Consider the following 23,750-nt stretch of genomic DNA (forward strand, 5'->3'; position numbering starts at 1 on the left):
TGTTTTGACCAGGACAACCACCCCAGGAAGTAGGTAAGGCAGGTAAGGTCATTGTTTACATATATGAAAAGTGAGGCTCAAAATACACTGACCAGTCCAAGACAACGCGCGCCCCCACACAGCACCTTCCCCGTCCCCATTTATGCCCAACCCATAAACCCAAAGTAGAGCCAACCTCGCACTGGCTACGTAACCCGGGCCAAGCTAAACATTATAAACCTCAGGCTCCCCATCTTTAAAGTATAACAGGTGGTTAGAAGATTAAAAAGATAAACATTTGGCAGGTCATTGTGGACGGTGTAGCTCAGAAAATGCTGACTACTGCACTACCATAACTACTGCTATTGTTAACGATAAAAGGCAAAGGCTTTCCAGGACCCGACCCCTCGCTTACAAGCCTTTCGGGAACTTGCCCTATACCCCCGACCCCCGTCACCTTCAGATTTAATTCCACAGACACGCCCCCAAACAGACCCTCCCCTTTAAGGCACCCCCCCCCGGCTCCTCCCCCTCAGGCGCCTCTCCTCACAAACCTTACCCCCATAGATTCTGCCCTTTCGGACTCGGTTATGGAGGAGGCCTTCCGCTCGCAGCGGCCTCTCCAGCACCCCTTTTAGGCCTGAGCACCCGCAGGGGTGCCCAGGCCGCACGCCAAAAGCGGGCCCGCACCGGTTACCTGGCTGCGCGCTCCCGCTCTGCCTCGCGATTCTCCGGAATCGTACCTCTTCGTGGGCTCGCGCCAGCGCTGTGAGCGCACAATTAGTTTAAACTATGGCCCCGCCCCCTTGCGCTGCCCTCTGATTGGCCTCTGTCGGCGGGGCCCGCTTAAGGACCCGGGAAAAGGAAGTTTGAGGGCCACTGGGAAAGAGAAGGGGTATCGCCGCTTCCGGACCCCGGCCTGGACTTGAAGGCAAAGAGAACTACAAATCCCAGTGTCACCCGCGGCCTTGAAGCCCCGCCCCTGACAAACTGCAGGTTCCGGTAAGCATCGCGTCAGTACTTATGGCGCCGCCAGGGTTGTGGTGACGAAAGCAGTTGCCATGGAGTTGCCCTGAGTAACCCTGAGGCAGTGGGACGCCAAGACTGGAGAGGAAGCGACTGCGGGTGAGTCGGGCGGGAAAACAGGAAACCCGTTCTAGGGGACAAGAGATCTATGGAGAAGGGAGGGGCACTCACAGAACGACTAAGAACCTTCCTGCTCGGGAATCTGAGATTTCTCCCACCGACCCTCATCACCTTTCACAGCGAACAAGACACAACACTCACATGGGACAGACTGGGCGAGGGGGAGCAGAGGGAGGGATAGGCGTTGAGATATATATCCATACAGATTTGGGGATGCTTAAGAACCACCCCCAGGGCCGGGAGCGGTGGCTCACGCCTGTAATCCCAACACTGGGAGACCAAGGCGGGCGGACCACTTAAGGCCAGGAGTTCGAGACCAGCCTGAGAAACATGGCGAACCCTGTCTCTACCAAAAACACAAAAAAATTAGCCGGGCTTGGTGGCGCGCTCCAGTGGCCCCAGCTACTAGGGAGTCTGAGGTGGAAGGATCGCTTGAGCCTGGAGATTGAAGCTGCAGTGAGCCGTGATCACGCAACTACACTCCAGCCTGGGCTACAGAGCGATACCTCCATCTCAAAACAAAACAAAACGAAACAAAACAAAAACAAAACAAAACAACGAACCCCGCCCCCAACGCAAACATAAAGCTCCCAAAATCGGATGCTTCAAGTTCCAGGCATAACCTGGGAGATCAGAAACGCCCTCAGAAATGGGGTTGGTTTTCCTCTGAGGAACTGAGACCCTCTTCCAAGACATGCGGTTAGCATTAGATTGAGTAAATCGCAGTCGCTACCCTAATTCTAGAGATGTAGGAAACTTCCTGGGGCGTGAAGTGCCTCATTCCTTCTTCTTCCAAGGAGTAAAACCCCTTCTCAGTCTGTCCCCAGATTCCCTTTTCTCCCCACACCTTCTCCGTGGTCCGCTACTCAAAGCTCTACAGTTAGAGCTTCATTTTTTTTAGTACTCACGACAGATCTATTACATTTAGTAACCTACCCAGTGCTTTCACAGTCTCTCTTTTGATACTCTTAACAGCTCTGTGAGTCAAGGATATTTATCTTCATTTCACAGATTGGAAAACTGAAACCCAGAGAAAAGGGACTTGCCCAAGGCCACACACCAAATTAGTGACAGAGCTAGAACTAGACTCCAGTTCTCCGACTTCCAGCTAAGTCTCTTTAGCTTCAGCCTACTGCCTCTATAGCGGAAGGACTTGTTCCAAGGAACAAGTTAAACTGCCCCAGGGAAAAGGAACCTGTGTGGCCTACTTTGTATTATTTACACTTCAGCTGGAATGAATTTCAGATCCTCCACTGAAAGTTTTAATGGGGAAAAGGAACTAGAGAGACTAAGACAATGAGACTTGAACATTTTTAACTAAGCAGGAAACAGAAGGGCTAACACAGCACCCATGTCTGAAGTGACCATGATTAGCTGGTTTCTAGCTGGTGACTAGCTGGCCCTGACTGGTCCACTTACTACCTTAAAGTTCTCCCAGGTTTGGTCCTACGCCCTCTTGCCACTGCACTCTATATTCTCTTCTTGTGTACCCCTCCACACCCACAACTTCATTTTCCACCTGTATGCAAATGTACACAAGTGTGTATCTCAAGCCCAGCCCTCATCTCTAAGCTCCAGATCTATATAGCCAATTGCCTCAACATCTCCTTTAGGATACCTCAAAGGCAAACCAAACTCTACATTTCTGAAATTGAAACCAATCTCTGTGTATCCCAACCTTTTCCTCCAAGCCTGGCTCTCTTCCAGTGCTCCTACCTTTATCCACAATATACACAAGCCCAAAACCCAAGAGTTAGTACCTCTTCCATTTACTTAATACCTCTTCCATTTCCCATCTATCACTAAGTCTTATCAGCTTTACTTCCTGAATATCTTTTATATAGGTCCTAGCTACCATCACATCCTTCCTGCCTTCCCTCCCAGCCATATTTGCGCACTGCAACCAGAGTGATCCTTCAAAATGCAAAGCTGATACTGTTCACTCTCTACCGCACCCCCAATTTTTTTTTTCTTTTTGAGACAGAGTTTCGCTCTTGTTGCCCAGGCTGGAGTGCAATGGCGCAATCTCGGCTCACAGCAACCTCCACCTCCCGGTTTCAAGCAATTCTCCTGTCTCAGCCTCCCAGGTAACTGGGATTACAGGCATGCGCCACCACACCCGGCTAATTTTGTATTTTTAGTAGAGACGGGGTTTCTCCATGTTGGTCAGGCTGGTCTCGAACTCCCGACCTCAGGTGATCTGCCCACCTTGGCCTCCCAAAGTGCTGAGATTACAGGCGTGAGCCGCCACGCCCAGCCAGCCCCCATTTAATATTAATACTGTGTGGTTTCCTATTGCTCCCATCTCTCCAGCCTCCAGTCTAACCATACATATTCATCCTTCTCTCCCCTTCAGTTATATAACCTTTAAGGTGTTCAAAATTTCCAAGTACCCTTCCACCATAGAACCTTTGCATATAGCAGTCACATCTGCCTGGAATGCTCATTCCACACCACCCCCTACCCCATAAGTTAATTTGTACTTATCCTTTAGATTTCTCTCAGTCACTTCTTCAGGAATGTCTTCCTGTAGACTGTTCAGACCAGGTCAGATCCCTCAATTACAGCAACCTCATGGCCCTCTCCTTTGTAGTGTTATTTAGTTGCAATTTTTAATGTGTTTGTTAAGCACCTACTACTTGCCGGCACTATGAGATACAACTGTAAGAAAAAATATGGTTTCTGCCCTGGTGGTGTTTATGGACATACAGATAGTAAGCAGATAATTATAGTGTTATGAGTGCTACCATGGCAATCATAGCACTACAATTACAGATTTGAGGATAAAGGTAGACTTCTCAGAAAAGTTGAAACCTGATCTGAGCCCTGAAATAAGAATTAGCAAAGCAAAAGGAGGAGAGAAAAACTATATTCCAAGCAGACAGAGCTGGAAGGAGACACTGTTCCACTTAGAGGCCCAGTGGCAGGTGCAGGGAACTTATGGTGAGTAGTTGCATTTGGCTAGACTGCAGAATTGGAGTTGAGGATGAGATGGTAGTAGAGGGGGGTGGACAGGAGCCAGGTTGAATCTTGGGCCTCCTTTTGGCGCCTGGGAATATAACCTCCCCGAATATATTAGATTATGTGGCAGATTTTTCTTCTTTCTTTTTTCTTTTGACAGGGTCTCGCTCTGTTGCCCAGACTGGAGTGCAGTGGCACAGTCATAGCTCACTGCAGCCTCGAACTCCTGGGCTTGAGCCATACTCCTACCTCAGCCTCCCAAGTAGCTGGGACTATAGGCGTGAGCTGCCATGCCTAGCTAAATATGTGGCAGATTTTTCATAGCAGTCTTTGATTTTTTTTCCACCATCAGTCCATCATCAGAAACTCTCGGGCCAGGCTGTTGAATCTCCTATCAGATTTATGTAATTATTCCTCAAAGCTTCCTGTGTTATCATGTTGCAACTTGCCTGAGAGAGGGCAGGAATAGGCTAGCAACAAATCAAATTCCAAATGTTAGTAATTTCCCAAAACTGAAAACAGTTTTCTGTCAACTTGGGATTGGTTAAATAAAGTGAATAACATTAAAGTACGATACATAGTATAAAATACTTTGCAACTATTAAAAAGGGTAATAGTCTACAACAATTTGAAAATTAAAAAATAGGTTTACAAAGGAATATTGTTTATTTAAAAATATACATAATCTAGGCTGGGCACAGTGGCTTACACCTGTAATCCCAGCACTTTGGGAGGCCAAGGTGAGTGAATAGCTTGAGCCCAGGAGTTTGAGACCAGCCTAAGCAACATGGCAAAACCGCGTCTCTACAAAAAATACAAAAATTAGCAGGGTGTGGTGACGTGTGCCTGTAGTCCCAGCTACTCAGGAGGCTAAGGTGGTGGGATTGCCTCAGCCCAGGAGGCAGAGGTTGCAGTGAGCTGAGGTAGCACCATTGCACTCCAGCCTGCACAACAGAGCGAGACCTTGTCTCAAAAAAAAAAAAGAAAAAAGAAAACCATGTGTGTGTGTGTGTGTGTGTGTGTGTGTGTGTGTGTGTGTAAAACCTTATTAGCTATACATTCTAGGAGGTTATATTCCCAAACTGTTAATGGAGATTCAAACTTTGAGTTTCTATTTGATGTACTTCTTCATGTCATTTCACTTTATTCATCTATCATATTAGTTTTTACAGTTAAAAAACAAAACAGTTAAAGATACTGTCAATTTGGAAATGAGAAATTCCAGTTCCGAAACAAGGCAGGTATGCCCCTAACCCTGTCATTCATCAAGTTAGTCAGTCTGGACAGATGAAGGTGCTGGCATCTGATTACCTCCTGGTCATAAGCCAGAATAGCAGATGGGAAAGACTGACTCCAAAAACACAGCCACAGGAGTAAGCATGGCAGCATCAACACTTAGTCAGTTCTCTCCAGCAGTCAAGCTCTCTATGTGACACCTTGAAGACTCCATTAATTCCTTCATTTCTTCATTTTTCCATTGTCCATCCATTTTCATTTGTCCATCAAACCTTTAGTGAATATGGATTTTTTTTTTTTTTTTTTTTTTTTTTTGCCAGGCTCAATGCAGGGTAATGATGAGAAGGGAGAAAGAAGTCTGAGTCTTGTCCCTGTCCTCAAGCTTATAGGGAGTAAACAAAGTTGGTTATAATGAAATTAACAGAGAATACAACTGCTTCCATTTATTGAGCACCTGATGCCAGATGTACAATAGTTCTCAAGGTAGGGTTTGTCTCCATTTCACAGATGAGTAAACAAGCTGTAATAAAATTTTGTTCGAAGTACGGTGAGAGCATGCAGAAGTTAGCTATTGCCGTGTAATAAACCATCCCAAAACACAGTGGCTTAAGATAATAAACATTTATTATTGCTTCTAAGTCTTAGAGTCAGCTGGAGGGTTCTTCTGCTTTGGCTGGGCTTACTCATGTGTCGGCAGTCATCTGTGGGTTGGGTGACTCTCCTGATCTTGACTGGGGGTAGGCTGACTGTGGGCTAGTCTAGGATGGCTTCAGCTGGTATCTCTGGCTCTTTCGCATGTCTCTCACCTACACATCTCATAACCCTCCAGCTGATCAGCCATGTTCTCATCGCACTGGCAAAGAGCAAGAGGGCAGGCCTCCTTTAAAGCTTCTGTTTGCTTCATGTTTATCGACATCTCATTGGCTAAAACAAGTCACATGTCTGGTCCCAGCATCAGAGTGAGATGGGACTACAATGTTATAGGCAAAAAGGGATGGATACAGGGGAGACCATGAATAGGGATCATCAAAACAATCAGCCTAACACAGGACACATTAACCAATTTTATCTGGAAAAGAAAGGCTTTATAGAAGAGGCTACACTAGAACTGAGTGTTGAAACATGAGAGAGTATTCACTAAGTGGGCAGCTGTTACTTGGAACTGGATGCAGGCTGGTTTGCCACAATCAATAGAAACTCAGCAGGTCTTTCTGTGCTCATGACAGGGTTCTATTATTTGTATCTTGGCTTCATTTCTTCTGGTCAGGCACAGAGCAGCAAGCACTCAACAAATGTTTGCTGAATCGAATTGAATATCTTACTGTGAACAAGGTGTGGACTGAAACAGCTGAACCTGGGAACCAATTGTTAGAAAGAACAGCTTAGCATCAACTCTTCTGAAACAGAAATCCTCAGAATTGGCAGTTTCTCATTCATTCATCCCACAAACATTTTGAGTGCCTGTTGTAAACCTGGTTCTATGTTGGATAATGAATAAGATGCGATACTAGCTCACAGCCTGGGCTACAGCTTAAATGCAGAAGGCTAAAAATTTAACCAGCTTCTTGGGGCTCCATTTTTAATACTAATTCATTCAGAAAATGCAACAGGAGCTGGTGCTACACAAAATCAGAAGTCTTTAGGAACTGCACTGGGGTTCTCTGTTAGTCAAGAAAACTAACAGTAAAAATCTGCCCTTAAGTATTTTAAGTTAAAATCCATGTTCAGTGGTGCATAACTCTGGGGTACCAACCCAGTATTTACTTTGAGAAAAGTATCCAATCTTGCTCAAAGGTATCAAATCTGTTGTAGGTGCTGAAGTGAGATGAGCTTCTTTCTAAGCTAGGTTCCTCTAGTTCTGTAGTAGACAGCCAGGTTCCTCTATTTTTACAAAAGAATAATGTGTTCTTTGTTGTCTGCCTGTAGATTTAATATCTAAAAGATTGAAGTCTCCCTAATTGACAATCCATGCCCATGGGACCAGTTCATAACCGAATTAAGCTGTGAAGTGACTCAATCTGGCACCTCCCCAAAGCTCAGCTGGTACTGCTATTTTTTCAGAACAAGACATTCATTTTCCTCTAAACCTACTAAACTTGATCCATGTATATGTTAAATTGCCAAAAAAGGAATTTACGTGAACTGTATTAGGCTTAAACTGAATTATAAGATATCAGGTCCTTGGTTTTTAACAGAAATTCTTTTTTTTTTTTTTTTTTTTTTTCCTGAGACAGGGTCTACAGGGTCTTGCTCTGTCGCCCAGGCTGGAGTGCAGTGGCACAATTATAGCTCACTGCAACCTCCAACTTCTAGGCTCAAGCAATCCAACTGCCTCAGCCTCCCGAGTAATAAATTCCATTTTAAAGTTGTTTGCCAATTTCATTGTCTCTGCAAACTAATTTATCCTTTGAATCCAATGATGAGAACTGCAATCCCAAGGTTTCTCTTTTCGCTTTGGCTGCCAGGAATTTCAGAGCTAAATGTAGGCTTAGATTCTTAAAGTGCCTGGCACATCTCTCTCTTCCTGTAATCTAGTTTCTGATCTTTCTCTTCCATTTTTAACTTTCTAATCTGCACTGTCCAGTATGGTAGCCACTAGTCACGTACATTTGACAGGTAGGCTAGTCCAAATTGGGATGTGCTGTAAGTATAAAATATCTCAGTAAGTTTTAATATTGATTACATATTGAATGATTTTTTGATATATTGGGTAAAATAGTTATTAAAATTAATTTCACCACTTCATTTTACTTATTTTGGCTACTAGAAAATTTTAAATTATATATATGGCTTGCATTTGTGACATTATATTTCTAGTGGATGGCACTATTCTGCAAATCATCTGTTTTATGACTGTGTTATTATTGTAAACCTGAAATCCTTTTGGAAAGCAGGTGAAGTTAATACAAATAATAATACAAAGGTGGCAGCAGTGGATGGAATGAGAAAGGGGAGGTCGACTGGGACAAGTTCTTGTCCTTATCCTTGTCAATTTGTCTTTTGCTTGTGTGATTCACATACAAACCCCTTGGTAAAGTGTGTTGTCAGCTCTCTTCATCCCAGGTGAGTAGTATTCTCATGGCTCTCCCTTGTCTCCAGAAAAACCTCAGCTTTACTTTAGCTAACAAATTGGAAACGATCTGATAAGACAATTCACACCACATTGCAAGTGACTGATAACAACATTGTGTTCATCCCTGTCAGGGAGTATTTCCATTTTAACCGGAAACAATCCCTGAACCCATAGGAATGAATCCCTAATGGTGGAGTTTCAGCCATCAGTGACAGGTGAGTGAGAGGTAGACTCTGGTTTTGTGTGTGTGTATGTTTATATGTGTATGGCTACATTCAGGATAGGGCTGAAAGTAGGGTCTTTGGATGGAAAGGTAATGGGGCTGGCAGAGAAGCCAAGCGGAGAAGGTGGCAAATCCCCAGCTGGGCCAGACTGAGAGGGGTGGTGAGACACCAACCAGATGCAGTGCAGGCCCTCAAGGATTTGTTAAGCAACAGAATAGCCCAGTTGATGTGACCAGAGGGTGGGTATCAAGACAGTCTCCACAGTAACTACTGTAGAGTAACAGAAAAGGTCTCAGAGTAGGATTCAGGAGATTATGACTGCAGTCTACAACTGACTCATTGGCTTAACTCTGGGCAAGTCCTTTTACCCCTTGGGTTTCAGTTTCTTCATCTGGCATTTTCCAGACAAAGAAATGGGTGTTCAACTCTCAAATGAGTTCTAAGAGATGTGAAGGTGCTCTGAGAAGTAGAAAGTGCTCTATACATGCAAGGATGCAAGGAAGAGTGATTTCATATCTTAAAATGGAAATACAGCCAGGCAGGCCTAGAGTAGTAGAGGACAGAAAGCAGGGATGGAGGACTATTGGGAAACCTGAAAGCCGGTGTACTTGAAACACCGGTCTTTCTCTGTCCTCCCAGGCTGAACCCAGACTCCCAGGGCACCTGCTTGCACCTTTGAATGATGGCCTGAACTATGAACAAACGGGACTATATGAACACTTCGGTACAGGAGCCCCCTCTTGACTACTCCTTCAGAAGCATCCACGTCATTCAAGGTCAGCCCCCAGAGCACAGTACTCCACTCACTAAGGCAGCAGGCCCAGTGTGGTCCCTAGGGAGAAACCATAATCTACTTAAAAGCCTAAAGAGATTCTTCCCATATGCTTGCAGATGTGTTGTTACTGTCTTTTGGAGGGTAGGGGAGAGTGAGAGGTTTTTTTCTGTCTTTTTGTTTGTTTTGTTTTTGCCCCGACACAGCCCCAGGAGATCCTAAGAACATGTGCCCCTGTTTGTTTTTTTTAAGCAGCAAATCTGAAAGGAAACGGGGCTATCACAGTAGTTGATCATCTTTAAAAGAAGCCAGGCTACAGCAGGAAAGTCAAGTGGAAGAAAACTGGGAAGCCAGTCTATCAGCCAATAGTTTTATTCTCCTGTTTTTACCTGAAGAGAGGAGGAAAACACAGGCTCCTGTGGAGTCCCAGCAAGTAGGCAAAACCTTTCTCCTCTGTCTGCAGACACAAGCCTATTCTGACTGGCCAAACATGAGGGGTCTTATCAACAAACTGGCATATTTCCAGTTTAAATACTTACTGACAAATTTCTTACACTCATTCCAGCCAAATCCAAGTTTATTCCATCATCACCTACACTTATTGCAGGTTCCAACACTGTCCACACTCGCTCCCATTTTGCCATTCGATGTCTTTGTAAATGGGTAGCTAGTCCCTTCAGGAGGGAACATAGGGAGGCTGTCAGCCATGTCATATTCCCAATGAGTCATCCGTTCTTCCTAGGGAAGTTCTGCCATCCCTGGCTTTTGTTATCTGGTCTTTCATTAAAGCATCAGTCCATCTGTCCTCACAGAATACACGTTAACATCCACTATCTCAGAACTATTATTTGGCTTTAGTCTTCTCTCAGGCAACTGGTAGCCACTGCCTTTAAGCTCGGGAAGCTGGCAAATAGCACCAGTCTTAGATTGGGTTTAGGGTCTACTTGGGTTATCATCAGCCACAGTGGTAACTCACGTTTGTTCTCTTATGAGCACACAGCCACCTGCTGTGATCTTTATTGTGCACTGCATCACTTCTGATGTAATCCATGTTTCACAAGGGGTTTTAGCTGCGATAGTAACTATCTCTAAGACGGGTGCAATGACAGAGGTGGGAAGGAAGTATACCTCCTACCTATCATGGGAATTTCTAACTCTGATGGAGGAGGTGTAGCTCTGCCCTCTATGGAGTCCTCAGAATTGGGAGAGAGACAAGCAGTACCAAGGGTAACTCTACATCACAAAACGTAATTGGTACAGATGGCCCATCCTTCATTCAACCGTTCAATATTTACTGAGCACTTACTAAAAGCATTTATATATGTGTGTGTGTGTGTGTGTGTGTCATATGTATATGCCAGGTATTGTGCTCCTTGCTAGGTATGTGAGGCACATCAAAGGCCCAAAAGGTCAGAGTCCCTTCAGATTCCCCAGAGCTTCTGAAACACTTATTTACAGCTGGGGTTAAGGGATACAATAGAGTTTGGGGATACAATAGAGTTTGGGGGTACTTGGCACACTATTTGGTGAATGAATAAATATTACAGAATCTGAAACGGCAGTGCCTTTGGAAGGCATCTAATCTGTGCTACCACCAACCCAGTTCCTCTAACTTTTCACAAACCTAGAGTGTTAAGGAAGTCCCCCACCACATACACCTACCAACCCCTTCCAGTTGGTGGTTGAGGGATGACACAGGGAAGTTCGATCAAACTAACTTGTATTCTGACACATGGCAAGAGCTACATGGCAGCCTTTCAGAGAAAGGAAAACAGGAACATAGTTTCCCAGATCTTCCTGGAGCTAAATGCTCCCAAGTTCTCAAAGCATTGATATTTGTGGTCCAGCTTCCAGACCTGCTTTGGCCTACTCTGAACAAGGAACTTTACAGATTCTTAGGCAGTGTAGTGCATTGGTGGAATCTGAGAGGAGCAGCAACCTGTGGCAGCCTGGATATACCACTCCATCCTTGATAAGAGCAGCTCCAGCCAGCATCAAGTTTTAGGCAACTCCATCCCACCAGTGATTCCCTCTGAGCTTGGCCTCCACCCCATGCTTGGTGGCATTCCCCAAGCTGCTACCTTATCACATGGGGCACTAGTTCATGTGGGGTTATTTTGACCTTAATTTTGATTCATCTGTGTCATTCTGTTTCAGGGTTCTCAGGAGGTGTGGGGAGGGAAGCAGGATTAGGAATTCATGAGCTGGGGTACGCCGTTCCAGTACCCTCCTGCAACCCCAGGCCCCAACTGTGGGTCCTGCTCACTCTAGGACTAAGGCAGAGAGCCATCTGGTGGATGTTGCCTGACCTGCATCTGAGGAGGAGGAGAGGTGGGGGTGGAAGGGCAAAATGTCCTTCCAGTAGAGAGCAGAAGAGAGTGAAGAAAGCTGGCTAGCTTCCGCAAATACTAAATACTTCCTTCCCCAGGGGTGAACACTAGGGAACCAAAGGCTTAGCAGCAATGGGAAAAATACAGTCACCTCAGCCAGACCTGGCATCTGGTTCTGACTCTACGACTTTGAACTTGGGCAAGGCCCATCCTCTTTCTGGACCTCATTTTGAAAAAGTGGGAGTGAGGCTTTGGGGTGTTCCATATACCTGGGTTCTAACATAATCCTATTCCCTATTCTCTCTCCTCCTCAGCCAAACTTTCTGAGGATGTTGTTTATGCTAACTGCTTATATCCATTCACTCTTTTTTTGGTAGAGAAGGGGTTTCATGATGTTGCCCAGGCTGGTCTCAAACGCCTAGGCTCAAGCAATCCTCCTGTCTTGGCCTCCCAAAGTGCTGGGATTACAGGCATGAAACCAGCCTCCATTCACTCTTGAACTCACTCACTTCAATCTGGCTTCTGCCCCCAGGCCCTTGCCATTCCACTGAAGCAGCCCTTACCAAGGTTACCAGGGACTTCTAAGTTGCCAAAATTACTTTTCAGTCCTTACCTCCCTGGAACTTACTACTATAAACTATTTACTCCCTGAACATCTTTAAACTGTCCTCTCCTGATTTTCCCTGATCATTTAACTTCTCTAATGGATTCTTCTTCCTCCCTGACCTTCCTCCCTACCCTCACTCTCCCTGAGGAATCTCATCTCTTTCCCTAACTTGTATGCCTTCTATGCTAATGATTCTCAAGTCTGTGTCTCCTGAGCTTCCGACCTTCATCTCCAACTGCCTACTTGGCTTCTCCACCTTTTTGTACAGGAACCTCAAATACACCAAAGCTAAGCCTGAACTCATCACATTCCCAATGCTGTTTCTTCTTCTGTAATTCCTTACCAGTTAATACAACTGGCAACCACCCTTTAATATTCTTCTACCTTTACATCCAGTCAACCAAATTATGTTGATTGTAGGGCCCTCACATGTCTTGCTTGGATGACTCAAACAGCCAAATTGGTCATTTGGTCCAACTCACTCCCTAAAATCCATATTCCACACTGACACTTCAGAGTGATCTTTCTGAAATAAAAGATTTGAATCATTTGCTTTAAACACTCCAGTGCCTTCCCATTACACACAGGGTAAAGCCCAAGATCCTTAGCCTGACATTTGAGACTTTTGACTGGATTCCTGCCTCCTTTTCCTCTCTGTCCCCCTTGTGCAGTGCGTGCAAGCACTTGTGCAGGCACACAAACCCGCCCCAGACTCCCTGGCTGTTCTGTACCTCTATACCTTTCTTCATGCTGTTCCCTGCCTTTTTACCCTTCTTTGCCTGATAAACATCCCCTAATCCATGGAGATTCAGCTCAGGCTTCACCTTCCCTGGGAAACTTCCCTGAGCTCCCATACTGGGTCAATAGCCTCTCTTCTGTGCTGCTACAACTATTATATAGCACTTATCACACCATATTGCCAGCTTGCTCCCATCTTGCCCATATAAGCTCCTCCAAGGCACAAATGTCTGCTCTCTGCCCTATTATTCATACAAAGTCTGGAACAGACTGTCTCTCATTTTGTTTATCACTGTATATCCAGTACCTGGCATACTGTAGGTACTCAACATTAATGGAAAGAGAGACAGGATATCAAAGTGTATTCCATTGAAGTGAATTCTATAGGCTTTACCAGTAGTTAATTCAGGATTTTGTGCTATCATCTACTCAGCTCAAGCCCAACAATTCTGGTTCTTAGTTTTCCTCAACCCCACACTGGTTTGGTATAAAAAAGACCCAGTGGTACAGTGGACATGAGAAGTCCATGTGACCTGGAAAGCCAAGAGCTTGAGATAGAAGTCTCTGGCCCTTAGTCTAAACTTACTGATTGCTGGAAGCTGTGGGACAGGGTTGCACTAGACTCAGGCACAGGGCTGTGGCCCTTCCAGACCCTCCAGCTACAGCCTGGGTGGCTAATCTTTCCAGCTCTGTCCCTTCCCACCCCCTAAAGCCAAAAAAGCAAAGATGATATCCAAGTCTCACTTTGTCCCCACAGATCTGGTAAATGAGGAGCCAAGGACAGGACTACGACCACTGAAGCGTTCAAAGTCGGGGAAATCACTGACCCAGTCCCTGTGGCTGAATAACAATGTTCTCAATGATCTGAGAGACTTCAACCAGGTGGCTTCACAGCTGTTGGAGCACCCAGAGAACCTGGCCTGGATCGACCTGTCCTTTAATGACCTGACTTCCATTGACCCTGTGAGTTCCTAACAGTAGGAATCCAGTCAGGGGAGCCTGAAGCCACTTTGTTCAGCCCCCAACCTCTCCACTCCTACATGTTATCAAGGAAGTAGTGAGGCAGCATGGTACAGTCCAAAGCACAAGGCTAGGGGGCCAGACAGATAGATGTAGGTTCAAATCCTGGGTTTGCCTCTTACTGACTGTGACTTTGAGCAAGCTACCTAACCTCTCAAAACTGCAGCCTCCCTGTCGGAAAAATGGGGATAATATGCCAGTATCATAAAGGTTTTGTGAGGATTGAATGAAAATACATGAAAACCACTGGGCACAGCGGCTCACGCCTGTAATCCCAGCACTTTGGGAGGCCGAGGTGGGTGGATCACAAGGTCAAGAGAGATCAAGACCATCCTGGCCAACATGGTGAAACCCCGTCTCTACTAAAAATACAAAAAAATTAGCTGGGCGTGGTGGCGGGCGCCTGTAGTCCCAGCTACTCGGGAGGCTGAGGCAGGAGAATCACTTGAACCCAGGAGGCGGAGGTTGCAGTGAGCCGAGATTGCGCCACTGTACTCCAGCCTGGCAACAGAGTGAGACTCCGTCTCAAACAAAAAAAAAAAGAAAAGAAAATACATGAAAACCAACAAACAACTGGTACATCAGAGGCTGAAGTAAAATTGTAACTGTCACTGCGCACCCACTGTGACCTGTGCTGGGTTCTCCTGTGGAAGAGGTAGTCAATAAAGTACAGCACTTACTTTCTGTGAACTCAGATTCAAGTTTTAAGAAATAAACAAAGTTTGGCCTTTTCTATTCCAAGATCCCTAAGAGGGGAAAGGAGCTGGAGCATGACTTGGAAACTATTCCCCTGGTGTGGTGATCTCAATTTAACCAGTATTTTAAAAGCTTCTTATGTGCCTAGCATGATGCTCTGTCTTCCTGTTGCTTGCTGTGATAGAATCGTAGATCACCAAAGCTGGAAAGGTCTTCAGTGAAGGGGCAACTAAGGCTGAGAGAGAGGCAGGAGAGGCAAGTCAGTGGCAGTGCTGGTACCCAGGCCCATACTCCTGACCCTCAGATTACAGCTCCTTTTCAGTGTGATGCCCTGTATGTCTTAAAAGGTAAATAAAAGTAGGTTAGAGTCATACAGTATGGCTGTGGAGGGTTGGAGTGGAGGGCAGGTTGTTCCCCACATTCTTCCTTCTCTGCCCACGAGTCAGCCCTGAGCAGAGATTCAGGGTCCTGTCCTGTCTAGCCTGGCTTTTGGTTTCCCTCCCCAACAGGTCCTAACAACTTTCTTCAACCTGAGTGTCCTGTATCTTCACGGCAACAGCATCCAGCGCCTGGGGGAGGTGAATAAGCTGGCTGTCCTTCCTCGGCTCCGTAGCCTGACACTCCATGGGAACCCCATGGAGGAAGAGAAAGGGTATAGGTAAGTGCCCTGCCGCTGGAGGTAGGGTCTAGCTGGGCTCCCCTAAAGGAAAGGAGGAGGAGAAACAAGAAATCTACGACCATTCTTCTGCCATGCTTGGACCTGGGAAGGGAGTAACAGACCTCTAAGCATTCCTTGCTCTCAGTCAGGATAAACCTAATCTTTCCCAAACTATGCTCAAGTCCCTCCATTCCTTGCAGTCAGGGAAGACAACAGCAACTAGTGGAGGGGGAAGGGGATTCTGGTGGGGGTGCTGGCCCCCAGCCTAAGTCTTCCCCACAGGCAATATGTGCTGTGCACCCTGTCCCGTATCACCACGTTCGACTTCAGTGGGGTCACCAAAGCAGACCGCACCACAGCTGAAGTCTGGAAACGCATGAACATCAAGCCCAAGAAGGCCTGGATCAAGCAGAATACACTTTGAGGCTCCCACGACCCTAGTAGTCCTAAAGGCCTAAGCATAGACAGCATGGTTTGACAATAAATAATTTGAGCTGTTGAGCAGATGAGAAGTCACTTACACCTTGTAGAGATGTTCTCTAACTCAGGCAACTGCAAGTAGCTCTAGCCTTTTCTTTTCTTTTTTTTTTTGAGACGGAGTCTCACTCTGTCACACAGGCTGGAGTGCAGTGGCATGATCTTGGCTCACTGCAACCTCAGCCTCCTCAGCCTCCCAGGTTCAAGAGATTCTCCTGCCTCAGCCTCCCCAGTAGCTGTGATTAAAGGCGCCTGCCACCATGACTGGCTAATTTTGTTGTTGTTGTTTTGAGACAGTTTCACTCGTCACCCCAGCTGGAGTGCAGTGGTGCGATCTCAGCTCACTGCAACCTCCGCCTGCCGGGTTCAAGCGATTCTCCTGCCTCAGCCTCCTGAGTAGCTGGGATTACAGGCGCCTGCTACCACATCCAGCTAATTTTTTTTTTAAGACGGAGTCTCGCTCTGTCGCCCAGGCTGGAGTGCAGTGGCACGATCTCGGCTCACTGCAAACTCCGCCTCCCAGGTTCACGCCATTCTCCTGCCTCAGCCTCCCAAGTAGCTGGGACTATAGGCACCTACTACCACGCCTGGCTAATTTTTTGTATTTTTAGTAGAGACGGGGTTTCACCATGTTAGCCAGGATGGTCTCCATCTCCTGACCTTGTGATCCACCCACCTCCGCTTCCCCCAGCTAATTTTTTATATTTTAGTAGAGACAAGGTTTCGCCATGTTGGCCAGGCTGGTCTTGAACTCCTGACCTCAGGTGATCCGTCCGCTTTGGCCTCCCAAAGTGCTGGGATTAGAAGCGTGAGCCACCACGCCCAGGCTTTTTTTGTATTTTTAGTAGAGATGGGGTTTCGCCATGTTGGCCAGGCTGGTCTCAAACTCCTGACCTCAGGTGATCTGCCCACCTCAGCCTCCCAAAGTGCTAGGATTACAGGCATAAGCCACTGCACCTGGCCAGCTCTAGTCTTATTTTGCTGAGGCAATTGAGGGAAAGGCCTGCTGGCCTGGGACACTGGAGACGTGGGTTTACCACACAGCCTTGGGAAATTTATCTAACTCTCTGGGCCCCTTTGTACTTTTCAGCTTAGAGATTTGGGGGTTAAAGTAGATCAGTAATTTCCAAACTCTTCACAGAGTACCAGGGTCTGTAGAGATGCCTCACAGGCCTCCATGACAGGCCAAGAAGATGGCCTATGATCTCTGAAACCAGCCCCCACTTCAATCAGATCAAAGTAATTCCATTCTGTTTTATATGCTGGGATTCTGCTTAAGATTTCATTTGATAAAAAGAATCTTCTGCTTAAAAACATTTGCTTGCTGACTCCATATTAGGTATTCCCAGAAGAGCCTGGTCTGCTTTCTCTCTCCACCCCCCAACCCGCCATGTCTCCCTTCACCCCAGGGGCTGTTGGTAATTCCATTGAGTCTGAGGCAGGGCCCCCAAGAATCAAAGCTGCCTCAGATTCAGGTCTGTTCAGCTTTGACAGTGTTCCCATCATCACTGGACAAGGGACAAGAACAGTCTCATCCAGTCTGAGGTTAGCCCAAGCCAGGTCTCAGCTAAGAGCTGACACCCTAAACCCTTGTCTCTTGGGTTCATCTTCAATATCCCTGGAAGATGTCCCCTTCCCCCCATCTTACTCTCATAGACCTAAGTAATCAAAAGTAGAATGGGTAGGACAGAGGGGCCAGAACCAGTACATGGATGAATATACTTCCTTTATCGAGGGTGACAAACCAAAACAAAAAAAGACCAAACATGTAAAAACCCAGGGTTCTAGAAATACAAACTCAATTCATTCAAATTCAAGCTCATCCAGACCCTGGTCACAAACCCTAGTGAGGTGCATGTGAGCACCAAGTCAGGGAGAGGGGGCAGGAGTGACTCTGAGGCCAATAGAGAGGGTGGGAAGGGGATCTCCCTAGGTCCCCTGGTGATCACCCCCCACCCAAACTGGTATCTCCACATTCTCAATGACTATGAAGACATACCAGGCTCTGTCCTTTTGGCCCCCACCCCATCCCTGGCCAGAGCTTCAAAGGCCAGTCCCAAAAGGTTCTACCCTCACTTGCTCAAGCTTCTAGCCTTCCTCTTCTCCTCCTTCTTCACATTTTTCTCTGTGATTAGTAGCAGGTTAGGGTACTGTATAAGCCGCAGTGAGGCTGGGGGCCAAGGGGGTGGGGTAGAGATGGGATGAAGAGAGGAGAAGAGCTGTCCAAGGACCCCTCTCTTCATGGGATCCCAAACTGTACAACCAGCTCCTCTTTTGCGTCCACACGGATCTGAGAAAGTGCACTGTAGGCATAAGCAGCTATCCTGGAGACCTGAGACAGAGAGGGGCCAGGGAGGAGAGGAACAGAGACAGGTGAGGAGGGCGATCAGGAAAAATGGGGAGGGGAGATTAGATGGTGATGGAGAAGGAGGGAATGATGGGGAACAGGAAGGCAAAGAGAAAGACAGGGATGGGAGAGACAGAAGGAAAAGAACAAAGGGGAGTGAAACAATAAAGTTTTCAGGAAGGAGATAGGAAAGACATAAAAAGTTAAGAGAACGAGGTGGGAGGGAGCTGGGGCCTACAAGGCTACCAGGCTCCCTAACTCCACCTTCCCTACCTCCTCTGAGGCAGAGTGGGTGAACCCTCTGCCATACCCTGGGCAGTGTGGGAAGGGTGGGCAGGGGCAGGTGAGGGGTGTCTCACCTGCTGCAAATCAGAGAACGGGATGGGCTCACTGGCCAGCACTTGGTGGGGCTGGCTGGTAAGAGACGGCAGCGGTGGCAGCTTCTTCCAATGGGTCAGGCTGCTGCTCAGCACAGCCAAGCGGGTGCTGACCAAGAGAGAGGGGGTGGGGGTAGGCAGTTAAGCCACAGTCTGCCCTGCCCAGCCCAGGTAAGCCTCATCCCCTCAGGCCAGAGAAGCAGGGTGTCGAGGAGGGGTATCTGGGAGGGAAGGTCTCAGCTCATCACAGACTCAATCTAGGCCCATCTCCCTTGGCCTCAGCGCCCTCAAGAGTGTCACAGGGTAAACAGGGCTGACATGAATATCTACTGAAGCACCCAAGTGATCTGTGGTCAGTCTCCAGGGCTGCACCAAATGAGAAGCTTGGACTAGGGGCCAGGCTCCAAAGCTGGAACAGTGATGGAGGGTGGGAGCCCAAGTAGCCTGAGGGACCCACGCTGGCCAGGTGCTCACCTGTACTGCCTGGCACGGTCCATGTACTCATGCTGCTCCATGCCCTGTGAGTCTGCAGCAGACACATCAATGATGTTGCTTTGGGGAGAGGAGACAGAGATGACATGACAGATGCTTCCGAGAAGGACAAACAGGACTCAGTGCCAGGTACCAACTCCAGGGCTATCTGACACCAGTTTCCCTCCTGCCTACTGGAGCAGGGCTGGACATGGAGGCACCTCTCCCCAGTGACCTTGTCCCATCCCCCATGTCCTGAGCCTGGCTCCTTCTATCCTAGCCTTTAATATGGATAGAGGAGCTCTGACCCAGGCCTGGTCCTCTGACACTTACCTGGCTGTCTTGGCAAGGATGGAAGAGAGCAGGGCCTGCTCATCAGTGCGAGCGGAAGGCAGGCTGTGGTAGTTGGGCTCGGCTCCATTGAGAGCTTTGGTAGGGGGGCTGCTAGGGTCCAGCAGCAGCTTCCGCTCCTCTCGGTCCTAGAAGTGGTCATGGGAGAGAAGTCAGCCCCAGGACCCGTAGATCCTGCCTTTCACGGGTGCTACCCTCAGCCCAGCTCTGACCTTAAACACCAAAAATGTTTCTATAAGGAATATCCAAAGTGCCCGGCTTTATGGAATGCCAGATAAGACTCAGTTCCTGCCTATCCTTGGGAGCTCAGCTGAGTTGGTGTTCTAGGATAAATGAGAGTGGAACCAGGCAGTCCTAGAGGCCCTGAAAAAATGGACAGAGGCACAAAGCAAGTAGTCAGCAACAGCCCTGGAGCTTGAAAAATATTCTGGGACCTGGCAGAGAAAGGATACTAGAGGCTGGAAGACAGAGGAGCTGAGACATAGCAAGCACTGGGATCTAAAGGGGAAATCAGTGCAAGTCAAGAGCCCAAGAACAGCCTTCCTCATCCCCTAGGACCAGGCTCTCCCCAGCAAAGCTGTTTGCTTCCAAGATGGAAGCCCTGGTGAGTCCAGACAAAGCCCTAGGCCCCAAGAGAAAGCAAGCCCAACCTCTCCATGGCCATTTCTCAAATTATGTCAGGGCAGGAATCCCAGCCCAGCTCTGGGTCACACAGTACAAGTGTGTTCCCTTCTTGAAGGCAGGTCCCTTCAAAGGTGTTCACCCTCCTGTGCTCTGGTGCTCTTTTTGTACGTGACTCCCAGAACCAAACTGAGTGTACATGGTGTATCCTGATCTGAGCAGTACAGCTGTAGCCATGTATGGTGATTCACACCGGTAATCCCAACACTTTGGGAGCCCAAGGCAGAAGGATTGCTTGAGTCCAGGAGTTTGAGACCAGCCTGGGCAACAAAGCAAGACGTTGTCTTTGCAAAAAAAAAAAAATTAGCTGGACTTGGTAGTGTGAGCCCTGCAGTCCCACCTACTTGGGAGGCTGAAGTGCAACGACTGTATGAACCCAGGGTTTGAGGCTGCAGTGAGCTAGGACTGTGCCACTGTACTCCAGTCTGGGCAAGAGAGCAAGACCCCATCTCAAAACAAACAACAATGGAGCTGTTCCCTCCCTTGCTAAACCACCTGAGTAGCCCATGTAAATTTTCAGCAGCCCTGTTACTGCTGGCCTGTGCTGATAATCACAACCCCTGAACTAATGTAAGACCAAACCAAGCTTCCTCATTGGTTTGGTCTTCCTCCTTGTCCTGTTTCAGTCCCCTGTTCTATCTACTGTAATATTTCTGGATTTGACCCTGCCTTGAGACCATCAGCTGCAAATCCTTGCTTGCTGTATCAGCAGTAAATCAGAAAAACAGACCTGCTGGGTATCTATCCAACCCATAAAGAGCAAGAGTGCCCTGAACAAAGCCAAGGATGGGCCCAGGGGGACATCCTGGCTAATGCTGACTCACCAACCTTCAGTTCAGTGCCAGACTCCTCAATGCTCCCCTCCAGGCCTATCTCAGTTCCTCAGTCTTTCCTGCTGCAGGCTGCAGCTCCCCTGCCCACAACTCCACAACTCTCCTTGTAGAGGGCTACTTCCTCCTGCCCTGCTTAGGGAGGCCCAGCCTTTTCACCTTACTCTTCTTTCTCAAGGCTAGGTTGCCCAAGTGTCCTCAGGCAATTTGATCCAGTTCCCAACAGCAAGAGACAGAAGCTGTGGGCTTTGCCCCATCACCTCTATAAACTCCCAGACACCCTTCCTCCCTAAATACATAGGCTCAGTATTAAAGAGCTAAAAATACAAAATGTTTGCCAAAGATAAAACTATGTATTTCTAAGGAAAGCTGGCTCCATAATGAGGCCCAGGTTAGCTTCCTATGTGTCTGTCCTCCCAGCTCCACTTCAGACAGATCTTCCTGCAGGACAGGGTAGTCTCTTCCCTATCAGGGGTTCTTCAAGAAGAAGGTTGGCTGATCACTTCTCAGCCTTCAGCTAAGATCAAGTGAACAACAAGGTTATTTTCTTGAAACCCAGACTTAAAGAAGAGGCCATGCTACCTACTTCAGAGCAGACAAACATCACCCCACTCCCAAAGTGCGAGTGGAGCATGGGTTAGGTTTGTCACATCAAGGTTTGTCTCTGCATTAGTGTAACCCAAGAGGCAGGGTTTCACTGTCTACCTTAGCACAGACATAGCAGCCTGCCCGTGACTGGCCACCTGGTCTAGGGGCATGGCTGAGACAGCTTGGCCCCATGGATAAAGTACATGGCCTAGCGTCAGAACACCTGGGCATTAGCACTTCTCAGCTTGGCCAAATCACTTAGCTTCTCTGAACTTCTTCCTCACCTTTAAATAGACATAACCCACACTAATATGACGGATGTCTGGCAAGAGTCAAATTAGATAACTGTGAAGGCCCTTTGTAAACTGTAACGTGTTGTACATTTTTTATTATGATAAAGAGACAGAGATGAGAGTCGGAGAGGGGCCTGCCCAAGAACTCAAAGAGGGACTGTGGGATGGTGGATGGTTATGGCCCTTGCTACATGAGGCCTCAAATCACCCAGCAGTGATTAAGCACCTTCTCTGGGTGTTAGGAACAGAAATGAGAGCCCCCCAAGGAGAAGGCAGAGATTCAGGAAAGCAGCAGGCCCAGCTCTCCCTTCCAAGTAGAAGCTTGTATCCTTTCTCATACAGCATTAATCCTTCTTGACTCATTCCCTGCAAGAGTCCATATTATGCTTTAAGGGACAATTTCCCACTAGGCCACAGCTCTCCCAGTAGGCAGGGTTATTGTTGTCTCTTTCTCAAAAAGGTGGAAGTGAAGTGAGGTATTAGGCACGACACATGCCTAACACAGGGCAAAGGAAATATGTGTTCATTGGGTGTATGGAGAATTGAGAACCAGAAGCCACCCTTGCTTCCCATACAAACGACATTTTCCTAGGCTTGAGTCCTTAATCCAAAATACGTTCACTGAAGAACGAACTACTTCCCAAGTACCAGTGATATAATCTATTTTTGTGACCATCTTCCCCATTAGACCGTGAGCTACCTGAAACCTTTCTACTCTCTCAGGTCTACTATAGGTTCAAATGTAGAATCCGGGCTTAGAGACGATCAAAAAAGGAGAGTGGACAGCAACTTGAGACTTCATCCTTGAATGTCAGGCCAGGCAGGGCAGGGATTAGAGTGTGGGGAGAAGTGAGAATGCACTAAGAGGAAGAGGGAGAATTTAAAACTGTACAGGTCTCCCCAGCCTAACCCTTTCTCCAAAGGGATCAGATCTACAGCCAAATTCTCAGAATAGGCATGTCTCCAGCTAAAGGAACCCTCAGGCCCCAGGCAGACTGCACTGAGGCAAGCCAAACTCAGAACCAAATGAACTTCCCGCTCCATTTCTCTTTTCCCACAATCTAGCCAAAGCTAAATCCTCTTTGTTGCTTCCCAGACAATTTCCCACATGTCCCGATGTCCTCACTGTATCGATTAAATCCTTCATTGGCCAATTCAAAGGCCACCAACTTCCAGAGTCGTCCTCTGGCCCTAGACTAGCAGCGACCTTCCTTCTGCAACCCCAGGGACTAAGACGATACACGAATTCCTGATTCATCCCAGGACAGACTAACTCAGGGCCTCAGCTTACCCACCCCTAAAATGGATTCGCAAAGCCCACTAATACACAGAAGACACAGGAAGCTGGGGAAGGGAGTGTTTCCCGGGGACCTAGACTGAGGATCCTTGAATCTGAAAAGTTTTGAAGGTAGGAGCAAACGGAAGTGGTGGGAGCGAGCCGGACAGGCGGCTGCCTGCACACCCCGAGGCGGGGACTGTGTAGAAATCTGGGGCTTTAACAGGGGTAGGAGCCCGGCTTGGCGTCTCCTCTGTAATCTGTCCCCTCCAGGCCTCCGTATTCAGTGAGCCCTGCAGTCCGGCTGCCCGTGCTCCGCAGGTTTCTTTCTGGGCCCCATGCCCCAGTGTCTTAGCCCTCATTCCCGAGCCCCGCCTGCCGCGGCCGCACCTGGTCCGAGTCCTCGTTCTCGCTGCTGTAGCAGCACCCCATGGCCGGGGTCGGGCCGGGCGCTCAGGCCGCGCCGAGGAGGGACGGCGTCCGTGAGGAGCCCTTCCGGTCACATGACCCGCGGCGGCCTCCCGCAGGCAACCACCCGCCCCCACCCCCCGTATCCCCTGTCCCGGAGCCGCTTGGCCGCCTCAGTCAATACCCCGGCTTCCGGTCCCGCCCGCTAGCG

At 47.8% G+C, this 23,750-nt stretch overlaps 3 protein-coding genes across 18 annotated transcripts in view; 1 reads left to right on the forward strand and 2 right to left on the reverse strand.

The window, feature by feature from the left end:
• Positions 1 to 844, reverse strand: part of NUMA1 (nuclear mitotic apparatus protein 1) — a 77,692-nt gene extending 76,848 nt beyond the window's left edge. For 3 of the 6 annotated variants that reach the window (XM_055356665.2, XM_019036343.4, XM_019036335.3), the window contains exon 1: positions 677 to 764. The gene's annotated coding sequence lies outside the window, so the exon portion shown is untranslated. Of the gene's footprint in view, positions 1 to 538 lie in introns of all 6 variants that reach the window. The other 3 variants (XM_055356676.2, XM_055356678.1, XM_063693310.1) reach the window with 3 other exon arrangements.
• LRRC51 (leucine rich repeat containing 51) lies at positions 835 to 17,231 on the forward strand. Of its 10 annotated transcripts, XM_063693338.1 has the most exons (7): positions 973 to 1,104; positions 5,643 to 5,805; positions 8,527 to 8,610; positions 9,259 to 9,395; positions 13,824 to 14,029; positions 15,292 to 15,440; positions 15,723 to 17,231. In XM_063693338.1, the coding sequence occupies exons 4-7, from the start codon at positions 9,314 to 9,316 to the stop codon at positions 15,862 to 15,864; spliced, it is 579 nt and encodes a 192-aa protein (XP_063549408.1). In that variant the 5' UTR covers positions 973 to 1,104; positions 5,643 to 5,805; positions 8,527 to 8,610; positions 9,259 to 9,313; the 3' UTR covers positions 15,865 to 17,231. The 10 variants fall into 10 exon arrangements, with proteins under 10 accessions (XP_063549412.1, XP_063549413.1, XP_063549411.1 ...); XM_063693342.1 differs by lacking the exon at positions 9,259 to 9,395 and having other exon boundaries at positions 835 to 981; XM_063693341.1 differs by lacking the exon at positions 5,643 to 5,805 and having other exon boundaries at positions 847 to 981; positions 8,570 to 8,610.
• On the reverse strand, positions 5,929 to 23,748 carry LAMTOR1 (late endosomal/lysosomal adaptor, MAPK and MTOR activator 1). Of its 2 annotated transcripts, none has more exons than XM_019036361.4 (5): positions 23,522 to 23,700; positions 19,446 to 19,591; positions 19,116 to 19,193; positions 18,624 to 18,750; positions 5,929 to 6,676 (listed from the first exon to the last, which is right to left on the reverse strand). In XM_019036361.4, the coding sequence occupies exons 1-5, from the start codon at positions 23,561 to 23,563 to the stop codon at positions 6,641 to 6,643; spliced, it is 429 nt and encodes a 142-aa protein (XP_018891906.2). In that variant the 5' UTR covers positions 23,564 to 23,700; the 3' UTR covers positions 5,929 to 6,640. The 2 variants fall into 2 exon arrangements, with proteins under 2 accessions (XP_018891906.2, XP_004051778.1); XM_004051730.5 differs by lacking the exon at positions 5,929 to 6,676 and adding an exon at positions 17,627 to 18,249 and having other exon boundaries at positions 23,522 to 23,748.
• Between the last annotated feature and the right edge of the window lie 2 nt (positions 23,749 to 23,750).

The sequence above is a fragment of the Gorilla gorilla genome, chromosome 9 (genome assembly GCF_029281585.2).
Source record: "Gorilla gorilla gorilla isolate KB3781 chromosome 9, NHGRI_mGorGor1-v2.1_pri, whole genome shotgun sequence".
NCBI lineage: Eukaryota > Metazoa > Chordata > Mammalia > Primates > Hominidae > Gorilla > Gorilla gorilla.

Coding starts and splice junctions, on each gene's coding strand:
- LRRC51 (XM_063693341.1), top strand. CDS start 9,314: ATGAACAAACGGGACTATATGAACACTTCGGTACAGGAGCCCCCTCTT. Junction 9,396..13,823: donor AAGCATCCACGTCATTCAAG/GTCAGCCCCCAG, acceptor TTGTCCCCACAG/ATCTGGTAAATGAGGAGCCA. Junction 14,030..15,291: donor ACCTGACTTCCATTGACCCT/GTGAGTTCCTAA, acceptor CCTCCCCAACAG/GTCCTAACAACTTTCTTCAA.
- LAMTOR1 (XM_004051730.5), bottom strand. CDS start 23,563: ATGGGGTGCTGCTACAGCAGCGAGAACGAGGACTCGGACCAG. Junction 19,592..23,521: donor AGAACGAGGACTCGGACCAG/GTGCGGCCGCGG, acceptor GACCACTTCTAG/GACCGAGAGGAGCGGAAGCT. Junction 18,250..18,623: donor CGTTCTCTGATTTGCAGCAG/GTGAGACACCCC, acceptor TCTCTGTCTCAG/GTCTCCAGGATAGCTGCTTA.